Source organism: Ranitomeya imitator, chromosome 5, assembly GCF_032444005.1.
Source record: "Ranitomeya imitator isolate aRanImi1 chromosome 5, aRanImi1.pri, whole genome shotgun sequence".
Lineage (NCBI taxonomy): Eukaryota > Metazoa > Chordata > Amphibia > Anura > Dendrobatidae > Ranitomeya > Ranitomeya imitator.
The window spans coordinates 480,409,055-480,421,884 of record NC_091286.1 but is presented as its reverse complement, the minus strand read 5'-3'; the positions used below and the strand labels follow the sequence as shown (position 1 = coordinate 480,421,884).

Sequence of the window (12,830 nt, the reverse complement as noted above, 5' to 3'; positions counted from 1 at the left end):
AAAGATGAGAGGCATCTGTAATTTACATCATAGGTAGACCTCAACTATGGGAGACAAACTGAGAAAAAAAAAATCCAGAAAATCACATTGTCTGTTTTTTAAAAATTTTATTTGCATATTATGGTGGAAAATAAGTATTTGGTCAGAAACAAAATTTAATCTCAATACTTTGTAATATATCCTTTGTTGGAAATGACAGAGGTCAAACGTTTTCTGTAAGTCTTCACAAGGTTGCCACACACTGTTGTTGGTATGTTGGCCCATTCCTCAATGCAGATCTCCTCTAGAGCAGTGATGTTTTTGGCTTTTCGCTTGGCAACACGGACTTTCAACTCCCTCCAAAGGTTTTCTATAGGGTTGAGATCTGGAGACTGGCTAGGCCACTCCAGGACCTTGAAATGCTTCTTACGAAGCCACTCCTTCGTTGCCCTGGCGGTGTGCTTTAGATCATTGTCATGTTGAAAGACCCAGCCACGTTTCATCTTCAATGCCCTTGCTGATGGAAGGAGGTTTGCACTCAAAATCTCACGATACATGGCCCCATTCATTCTTTCATGTACCCGGATCAGTCGTCCTGGCCCCTTTGCAGAGAAACAGCCCCAAAGCATGATGTTTCCACCACCATGCTTTACAGTAGGTATGGTGTTTGATGGATGCAACTCAGTATTCTTTTTCCTCCAAACACGACAAGTTGTGTTTCTACCAAACAGTTCCAGTTTGGTTTCATCAGACCATAGGACATTCTCCCAAAACTCCTCTGGATCATCCAAATGCTCTCTAGCAAACTTCAGACAGGCCCGGACATGTACTGGCTTAAGCAGTGGGACACGTCTGGGACTGCAGGATCTGAGTCCATGGTGGCGTAGTGTGTTACTTATGGTAGGCCTTGTTACATTGGTCCCAGCTCTCTGCAGTTCATTCACTAGGTCCCCCCGCGTGGTTCTGGGATTTTTGCTCACCGTTCTTGTGATCATTCTGACCCCACGGGGTGGGATTTTGCGTGGAGCCCCAGATCGAGGGAGATTATCAGTGGTCTTGCATGTCTTCCATTTTCTAATTATTGCTCCCACTGTTGATTTTTTCACTCCAAGCTGGTTGGCTATTGCAGATTAAGTCTTCCCAGCCTGGTGCAGGGCTACAATTTTGTTTCTGGTGTCCATTGACAGCTCTTTGGTCTTCACCATAGTGGAGTTTGGAGTCAGACTGTTTGAGGGTGTGCACAGGTGTCTTTTTATACTGATAACAAGTTTAAACAGATGCCATTACTACAGGTAAGGAGTGGAGGAAAGAGGAGACTCTTAAAGAAGAAGTTACAGGTCTGTGAGAGCCAGAAATCTTGATTGTTTGTTTCTGACCAAATACTTATTTTCCACCATAATATGCAAAAAAAATTATAAAAAAACAGACAATGTGATTTTCTGGATTTTTTTTTCTCAGTTTGTCTCCCATAGTTGAGGTCTACCTATGATGTAAATTACAGACGCCTCTCATCTTTTTAAGTGGTGGAACTTGCACTATTGCTGACTGACTAAATACTTTTTTGCCCCACTGTGTATATGTATATGTATATATATATATATATATATATATATATATATATATATATATATATATATATATATATATATATATATATATATATATATATATACATACACACATAGTTGGTGGCCCGATTCTAACGCATCGGGTATTCTAGAATATGCATGTCCACGTAGTGTATATAGCACAGCCCACGTAGTATATATAGCACAGCCCACGTAGTGTATATAGCCCAGCACACGTAGTGTATATAGCACAGCCCACGTAGTGTATATAGCACAGCCCAAGTAGTGTATATAGCACAGCCCACGTAGTGTATATAGCACAGCCCACGTAGTGTATATAACACAGCCCACGTAGTGTATATAGCACAGCCCACGTAGTGTATATAGCACAGCCCACGTAGTGTATATAGCACAGCCCACGTAGTGTATATAGCACAGCCCACGTAGTGTATACTCACCTTCCGTCTGTGGCTGTCACAGGTATATACTATATACAGGAGCAGATGACCTACAGGTATATACTATATACAGGGGAGAGGACACAGGTATATGCTATATATAGAAGATGACCTACAGGTATATACTATATACAGGGGAGAGGACACACAGGTATATACTATATATAGAAGGAGATGACATACAGGTATAAACTATATATAGAAGGAGATGACATACAGGTATATACTATATGTAGGAGGAGATGACATACAGGTATATATATACTATATACAGGGGAGATGACACAGCAGGTATATACTATATACAGGGGAGATGACATACAGGTATATACTATATACAGGAGATGACATACAGGTGTATACTATATATAAGGGAGATGACAAACATGTATATACTGAGGTGAAAATGAGAGGTGTGAGGTGAAAATGAAAAGGTGTGAGTGCAAAATGAGAGGAGTGAGGGAAAATAGTGGAGTGATCGGAAAATGAAAGATGTGAGGTCGAAATGACAAGTGTTAGGGGGGAATAAGAGGAGTGAGGGAGAAAATGAGAGGTGTGAGGCAGAAAATGAGAGATGTGAGGGGGAAAATGAGAGGCGTGATCGGAAAATAAGAGAAGGGAGGTGCTATAACTAACCACAGATATTTACTATGCCCAGGCAACACCGGGCTCTTCAGCTAGTATATATATAATTGTCTAAGGGTCACTTCCATCTGTCTGTCTGTCCTTCTGTCACGGTTATTCATTCGCTGATTGGTCTCGGCAGCTGCCTGTCATGGCTGCCGAGACCAATCAGCGACGGGCACAGTCTGATTAGTCCCTCCCCTACTCCCCTGCACTCACTGGCCGGCGCCCGCTCCATAATCCCCTCCACTCACCGCTCACACAGGGTTAATGGCAGCGGTAACTGCCCGCGGTGTAACGCACTCCGTTACCGCTGCTATTAACCCTGTGTGTATTTACCATTGATGAGGCCTATGCAGCATCAATAGTAAAAATATGTCATGTTAAAAATAATAAAAAAAACAAAAAACCTGCTATACTCACCCTCCGCCGCTTTTGCTGCACCTCGCCACGCTCCCGGGACCGCTCCATTGCAAGCGGCAGCTTCCGGTCCCAGGGCTGGTGTGCGACAAGGACCTGCCGTGAGACAAGGACCTGCCGTGACGGCAGAGTATAGCAGGACTTCCAACGGGCCTTCGGAAGGTGAGTATATGTTTATTTTTATTTTTCAAGTCTCTATACTACGTGGCTCTGTGCTGGGCAATATACTACGTGCCTGGGCAGTATACTACGTGGCTCTGCTATATACTATGTGGCTGGGCAATATACCGTACTACGTGGCTCTGCTATATACTACGTCGCTGGGCAATATACTACGTGGACATGCACATTCTAGAATACCCGATGCGTTAGAATCGGGCCACCAACTAGTATGTGTGTACTATACTAATATATATATATATATATATATATATATATACACACAAAGCACCATCTTATAAAATTCGGGACAAATGGTCTTATTGTCTTTTCAATGACTGTAGAATGTCAAGTCAAATCTGATTATTCAGTCGTGACAAAATATGCTGGGACTTGTAGTCCAACCATACAAGCTACTTTCTCTGAATGCTTTTTTAAAGGCTTTAAAGGGTGACATTTTTGGCGCATGTTACAACTATAAATCTCAATAACAATACAAATACACCAAGATAAAAAAAAAAAAAAAAAATGATTCTTAGGACTTGTGCAGACGACTGTGCAGATTGTGACCTGTCAAAACATTGGTTTGCACTTGGAATAATGTTACTCAATGAGGCTGCACACTTGTCCAATTGTGTCCTCGAACCAAGCAGTGCAAGGAAAAATTACATAATGGAGAAGGAGAAATTTTTTTTTTTGCATTTATTCTCGGATGGTTGTGTGAAGTTACCTTCAAAATGTGTGAACAAGAGGTAAGAAGTGAAAATGCATCAACTGATCTCTCCATTTCCCTTCATTATTTATGGCATACAAATGGTTACATGGGTCACATGGATCCATTACAACATTCTTCTGCCATTTCTCATTGTGTAGTAGAGCAGGTCACACATGGTGAGAGGCTCCTCTGTAGTTACTCCTGGCCAGGAGGCCGAGTGTGTTCTAGAATATGTACACGTCTCTGCGCCTGAAGGGGGAGGAGGAGCAGCCAGGAAAGTTTACTTTGGAGGTAGGATCTGTCCCTGACATTCCTTCCTGATCAGCCAACATGCCTGCAGAGAGGATACACCATATACAGAGATCCCTGCCATCATAGCAGAGAGGATCATCCATACACCATATACAGAGATCCCTGCCATCATAGCAGAGAGGATCATCCATACACCATATACAGAGATCCCTGCCATCATAGCAGAGAGGATCATCCATACACTATATACAAAGATCCCTGCCATCATAGCAGAGAGGATCAACCATACACCATATACAGAAATCCCTGCCATCATAGCAGAGAGGATCAACCATACACCATATACAGAAATCCCTGCCATCATAGCAGAGAGGATCATCCATACACTATATACAGAGATCCCTGCCATCATAGCAGAGAGGATCATCCATACGCTATATACAAAGATCCCTGCCATCATAGCAGAGAGGATCAACCATACACCATATACAGAAATCCCTGCCATCATAGCAGAGAGGATCAACCATACACCATATACAGAAATCCCTGCCATCATAGCAGAGAGGATCATCCATACACTATATACAGAGATCCCTGCCATCATAGCAGAGAGGATCATCCATACACTATATACAGAGATCCCTGCCATCATAGCAGAGAGGATCATCCATACACCATATACAGAGATCCCTGCCATCATAGCAGAGAGGATCATCCATACACTATATACAGAGATCCCTGCCATCATAGCAGAGAGGATCATCCATACGCTATATACAAAGATCCCTGCCATCATAGCAGAGAGGATCAACCATACACCATATACAGAGATCCCTGCCATCATAGCAGAGAGGATCATCCATACACCATATACAGAGATCCCTGCCATCATAGCAGAGAGGATCATCCATACACCATATACAGAGATCCCTGCCATCATAGCAGAGAGGATACACCATATACAGAGATCCCTGCCATCATAGCAGAGAGGATCAACCATACACCATATACAGAAATCCCTGCCATCATAGCAGAGAGGATCATCCATACACTATATACAAAGATCCCTGCCATCATAGCAGAGAGGATCATCCATACACCATATACAGAAATCCCTGCCATCATAGCAGAGAGGATACACCATATACAGAGATCCCTGCCATCATAGCAGAGAGGATCATCCATACACCATATACAGAGATCCCTGCCATCATAGCAGAGAGGATACACCATATACAGAGATCCCTGCCATCATAGCAGAGAGGATCAACCATACACCATATACAGAGATCCCTGCCATCATAGCAGAGAGGATCATCCATACACTATATACAGAGATCCCTGCCATCATAGCAGAGAGGATACACCATATACAGAGATCCCTGCCATCATAGCAGAGAGGATCAACCATACACCATATACAGAGATCCCTGCCATCATAGCAGAGAGGATCATCCATACACCATATACAGAAATCCCTGCCATCATAGCAGAGAGGATCATCCATACACTATATACAGAGATCCCTGCCATCATAGCAGAGAGGATCATCCATACGCTATATACAAAGATCCCTGCCATCATAGCAGAGAGGATCATCCATACACCATATACAGAGATCCCTGCCATCATAGCAGAGAGGATCATCCATACACTATATACAGAGATCCCTGCCATCATAGAAGAGAGGATCATCCATACGCTATATACAAAGATCCCTGCCATCATAGCAGAGAGGATCAACCATACACCATATACAGAGATCCCTGCCATCATAGCAGAGAGGATCATCCATACACCATATACAGAAATCCCTGCCATCATAGCAGAGAGGATCATCCATACACCATATACAGAAATCCCTGCCATCATAGCAGAGAGGATCATCCATACACTATATACAGAGATCCCTGCCATCATAGCAGAGAGGATCATCCATACGCTATATACAAAGATCCCTGCCATCATAGCAGAGAGGATCATCCATACACCATATACAGAGATCCCTGCCATCATAGCAGAGAGGATCATCCATACACTATATACAGAGATCCCTGCCATCATAGCAGAGAGGATCATCCATACACCATATACAGAGATCCCTGCCATCATAGCAGAGAGGATCATCAGTACACTATATACAGAGATCCCTGCCATCATAGCAGAGAGGATCATCCATACACTATATACAGAGATCCCTGCCATCATAGCAGAGAAGATACACTATATACAGAGATCCCTGCCATCATAGCAGAGAGGATCATCCATACACTATATACAGAGATCCCTGCCATCATAGCAGAGAGGATCATCCATACACCATATACAGAGATCCCTGCCATCATAGCAGAGAGGATCATCCATACACCATATACAGAAATCCCTGCCATCATAGCAGAGAGGATCATCCATACACTATATACAGAGATCCCTGCCATCATAGCAGAGAGGATCATCCATACACTATATACAGAGATCCCTGCCATCATAGCAGAGAGGATCATCCATACACCATATACAGAGATCCCTGCCATCATAGTAAAGGATCATCCATACACCATATACAGAGATCCCTGCCATCATAGCAGAGAGGATCATCCATACACTATATACAGAGATCCCTGCCATCATAGCAGAGAGGATCATCCATACACCATATACAGAAATCCCTGCCATCATAGCAGAGAGGATCATCCATACACCATATACAGAAATCCCTGCCATCATAGCAGAGAGGATCATCCATACACTATATACAGAGATCCCTGCCATCATAGCAGAGAGGATCATCCATACACCATATACAGAAATCCCTGCCATCATAGCAGAGAGGATCATCCATACGCTATATACAGAGATCCCTGCCATCATAGCAGAGAGGATCATCCATACGCTATATACAGAGATCCCTGCCATCATAGCAGAGAGGATCATCCATACACTATATACAGAGATCCCTGCCATCATAGCAGAGAGGATCATCAGTACACTATATACAGAGATCCCTGCCATCATAGCAGAGAGGATCATCCATACACTATATACAGAGATCCCTGCCATCATAGCAGAGAGGATCATCAATACACCATATACAGAGATCCCTGCCATCATAGCAGAGAGGATCATCAATACACCATATACAGAGATCCCTGCCATCATAGCAGGGAGGATCATCAATACACTATATACAGAGATCCCTGCCATCATAGCAGAGAGGATCATCCATACACTATATACAGAGATCCCTGCCATCATAGCAGAGAGGATCATCCATACACCATATACAGAGATCCCTGCCATCATAGCAGAGAGGATCATCCGTACACTATATACAGAGATCCCTGCCATCATAGCAGAGAGGATCATCCAGGCACCATATAGAGATCCCTGCCATCATAGCAGAGAGGATCATCCATACACTATATACAGAGATCCCTGCCATCATAGCAGAGAGGATCATCCAGACACCATATACAGAGATCCCTGCCATCATAGCAGAGAGGATCATCCAGACACCATATACAGAGATCCCTGCCATCATAGCAGAGAGGATCATCCATACACCATATACATAGATCCCTGCCATCATAGCAGAGGATCATCCATACACCATATACAGAGATCCCTGCCATCATAGCAGAGAGGATCATCCATACACTATATACAGAGATCCCTGCCATCATAGCAGAGAGGATCATCCATACACTATATACAGAGATCCCTGCCATCATAGTAAAGGATCATCCATACACTATATACAGAGATCCCTGCCATCATAGCAGAGAGGATCATCCATACACTATATACAGAGATCCCTGCCATCATAGCAGAGAGGATCATCCATACACCATATACAGAGATCCCTGCCATCATAGCAGAGAGGATCATCCATACACCATATACAGAGATCCCTGCCATCATAGCAGAGAGGATCATACATACACCATATACAGAGATCCCTGCCATCATAGTAGAGGATCATGAACACACTATATACAGAGATCCCTGCCATCATAGCAGAGAGGATCATCCATACACCATATACAGAGATCCCTGCCATCATAGTAGAGGATCGTGCACACACTATATACAGAGATCCCTGCCATCATAGCAGAGAGGATCGTGCACACACCATATACAGAGATCCCTGCCATCATAGCAGAGAGGATCATCAATACACTATATACAGAGATCCCTGCCATCATAGCAGAGAGGATCATCAATACACTATATACAGAGATCCCTGCCATCATAGCAGAGAGGATCATCCATACACCATATACAGAGATCCCTGCCATCATAGCAGAGAGGATCATCCATACACCATATACAGACATCACTGCCATCATAGCAGAGAGGATCATCCATACACCATATACAGAGATCCCTGCCATCATAGTAGAGGATCATGAACACACTATATACAGAGATCCCTGCCATCATAGCAGAGAGGATCATCCATACACCATATACAGAGATCCCTGCCATCATAGCAGAGAGGATCATCCGTACACTATATACAGAGATCCCTGCCATCATAGCAGAGAGGATCGTGCACACACCATATACAGAGATCCCTGCCATCATAGCAGAGAGGATCATCAATACACTATATACAGAGATCCCTGCCATCATAGCAGAGAGGATCATCAATACACTATATACAGAGATCCCTGCCATCATAGTAGAGGATCGTGCACACACTATATACAGAGATCCCTGTCATCATAGCAGAGAGGATCATCCATACACTACATACAGAGATCCCTGCCATCATAGCAGAGAGGATCATCCATACACCATATACAGAGATCCCTGTCATCATAGCAGAGAGGATCATCCATACACCATATACAGAGATCCCTGCCATCATAGCAGAGGATCGTGCACACACTATATACAGAGATCCCTGCCATCATAGCAGAGAGGATCATCCACACACTATATACAGAGATCCCTGCCATCATAGTAGAGGATCATGCACACACTATATACAGAGATCCCTGCCATCATAGTAAAGGATCATCCATACACTATATACAGAGATCCCTGCCATCATAGCAGAGAGGATCATCCATACACTATATACAGAGATCCCTGCCATCATAGTAAAGGATCATCCATACACTATATACAGAGATCCCTGCCATCATAGCAGAGAGGATCATCCATACACTATATACAGAGATCCCTGCCATCATAGCAGAGAGGATCATCAATACACCATATACAGAGATCCCTGTCATCATAGTAGAGGATCATGCACACACTATATACAGAGATCCCTGCCATCATAGCAGAGAGGATCGTGCACACACTATATAGAGATCCCTGCCATCATAGTAGAGGATCATCCATACACCATATACAGAGATCCCTGCCATCATAGCAGAGAGGATCATCCACACACCATATACAGAGATCCCTGTCATCATAGTAGAGGATCATGCACACACTATATACAGAGATCCCTGCCATCATAGCAGAGAGGATCATCCATACACCATATACAGAGATCCCTGCCATCATAGCAGAGGATCGTGCACACACTATATACAGAGATCCCTGCCATCATAGCAGAGAGGATCATCCATACACCATATACAGAGATCCCTGCCATCATAGCAGAGGATCGTGCACACACTATATACAGAGATCCCTGCCATCATAGCAGAGAGGATCATCCATACACCATATACAGAGATCCCTGCCATCATAGCAGAGAGGATCATCCACACACCATATACAGAGATCCCTGCCATCATAGCAGAGAGGATCATCCATACACTATATACAGAGATCTCTGCCATCATAGCAGAGAGGATCGTGCACACACCATATACAGAGATCCCTGTCATCATAGTAGAGGATCATCCATACACCATATACAGAGATCCCTGTCATCATAGTAGAGGATCGTGCACACACTATATACAGAGATCCCTGCCATCATAGCAGAGAGGATCATCCATACACCATATACAGAGATCCCTGCCATCATAGCAGAGGATCGTGCACACACTATATACAGAGATCCCTGCCATCATAGCAGAGAGGATCATCCATACACCATATACAGAGATCCCTGCCATCATAGCAGAGAGGATCATCCATACACCATATACAGAGATCCCTGCCATCATAGCAGAGAGGATCATCCACACACCATATACAGAGATCCCTGCCATCATAGCAGAGAGGATCATCCATACACCATATACAGAGATCCCTGCCATCATAGCAGAGGATCGTGCACACACTATATACAGAGATCCCTGCCATCATAGCAGAGAGGATCATCCATACACCATATACAGAGATCCCTGCCATCATAGCAGAGAGGATCATCCATACACTATATACAGAGATCTCTGCCATCATAGCAGAGAGGATCGTGCACACACCATATACAGAGATCCCTGTCATCATAGTAGAGGATCATGCACACACTATATACAGAGATCCCTGCCATCATAGCAGAGAGGATCGTGCACACACTATATAGAGATCCCTGCCATCATAGTAGAGGATCATCCATACACCATATATAGAGATCCCTGCCATCATAGTAGAGGATCATGCACTCCCTATATACAGAGATCCCTGCCATCATAGTAGAGGATCATGCACTCCCTATATACAGAGATCCCTGCCATCATAGCAGAGAGGATCATCCACACACCATATATAGAGATCCCTGCCATCATAGTAGAGGATCATCCACACACCATATATAGAGATCCCTGCCATCATAGTAGAGGATCGTGCACACACCATATACAGAGATCCCTGCCATCATACATGATCCCAGAGACCACCATCACTCCTTGGCTATAATGTTGCCCATGGATCGCTCTAAGGGCTCATACTCATTTGCGAGAAAAATGGACGAGTGCAATCCGATAAAAACATTGGATTGCACTCGGACCAATGTTATTCAATAGGTGACATCTCACCTGCGACTTTTTTCTCAGCTGAAATCGGACTGCTGCGTATCTCGCACGAGACTCGCCAATGCAAGTCAATGGGTGCGAGAAAAAAAAAATTGCATGGCATATGGACCATCCGTATGCCGTCCGTTTTTTACAGATACCTTACCATTCTGCGGCATAGAACACTGTAAATGGTCCTGTAAATGATTGTAGAAAAATAGTTGCAGAAAAAAAAAAACGCATTACATACGGATGTTATACTGGTTTTTTTTTCGCCAATGGGCATGAGCCCTAACACTGAGATCACCATCACGTCTGTGACAAAACTTTTCACATGTTCGGGTAAAGCTGGATGTTACTCTTCATTGTGACAGAAAGTGCAGCTCCCCAGCCCATGCAGGGAGGATGGGACTTGTAGTTCCACACGCCCCGTGCCTACCTTGCAGCTGTGCAGACAGGGACTCCTGGTGCTGCTGGTACTTCAGTGACAAGGCTTCGGCTTTCTTCAGCTGCTTCTGTAACTCATAGTTCATCAGAGCCCCATAGACAAATGCAATGGCCACGGCCAGGAGGGCGAGCGCCTGCAGGATCCTCTTGTGCCGCCTGGAGCACATCCCGCTTCCCATACTCGGATGGGCAGAGCTCCCGGGCATCACACGGACGCTGGCATGGCTGCAGTTATGCACTATGTGGCAGTCCCGCCGCGGACCCACAACTTTCCCCCCGCACTTCTGTCCTATGTGCAGCGCTGCCGCAGGGAGTGGGCTCCGGGCACGAAGACCTTGTTCCCTGCCACTCGGCGGCGGCGGCACACAAAGGAGGGCTGGCTCCTAGGAAAACATCCCAGCTATGTGTGCTGCCGAGAGCTCCGGGCCTCCAGCACTGGCCTCTGCCTCCGCTTTTTTTTTTTTTTTTTTTTTAATGCTTTATTGAAATGTAACAACACTATCAGTGGTACTGTGAGCCCCCCACTCCAGCACAGGCAGGGGCACAAGAACACTCACTGGTTACATTTCATACTCTATGTTTTTTTTTCCAAAAACACTAAAAAAGTGTTAAAATAATCAAATAAGTTGTAGCACTAATCACTATACGGCCACATCCACACCATTCGTTTTTATCGCGGTTTTCCCTGCTTAAAAACGCAGCATCTTATAAGGGTGTGTGCACACGCAGTGCCCATGGAAAATACCGTGCGGAAACGCTGCGTTGTATTCTCCGCAGCATGTCAATTCGTTGTGCAGATTCCGCAGCGTTTTACACCTGCTCCAAAATAGGAATCCGCAGGTGGTGAAACGCAGGCGAAATCCTCACAAAAAAACGCTGGAAATCCGTGGGTAATCCGCAGGTAAAACGCAATGAGGATTTTTCAAAAAACGGTGCGGAAAAATCCGCACATGAATCCGCAACATGTGCACATAGCCTTAAGTTCCAGCAAAGTGGTGGGATTTCTAGAAATCTCGTGCCCCCTGAGCCGCAGCGTGTGAATTTCTCTTGTGAGCACAGTGAGTTTTCTCTGCGGGATTTCCCCATAGACTCGCATTAGATGCGGAATATGCACGGGTAAATATCACACGTGCCTTTTTAGAACGTTTCTGTGGCGAAAGAGCATGAAAAATAAATGTAATTTACACATGACTGTATCAATAAAGTTTTATGAAACCCAAATACCAGGAAGTATCAAAACCAAAGTAGCTTTATTTAAAACATGACATATCAGAGA

General features: G+C 44.3%; 1 protein-coding gene across 4 annotated transcripts in view; it reads right to left on the bottom strand.

Moving 5' to 3' along the window:
• Nucleotides 1–12,035, bottom strand: part of GOLIM4 (golgi integral membrane protein 4) — a 141,737-nt gene extending 129,702 nt beyond the window's left edge. For 2 of the 4 annotated variants that reach the window (XM_069727373.1, XM_069727375.1), the window contains exon 1: nucleotides 11,547–11,962. In XM_069727373.1, coding sequence (XP_069583474.1) covers nucleotides 11,547–11,760 — 214 coding nt within the window. In that variant the 5' untranslated portion in view covers nucleotides 11,761–11,962. Of the gene's footprint in view, nucleotides 1–11,546 lie in introns of all 4 variants that reach the window. The other 2 variants (XM_069727374.1, XM_069727377.1) reach the window with 2 other exon arrangements.
• Nucleotides 12,036–12,830: the final 795 nt, after the last annotated feature.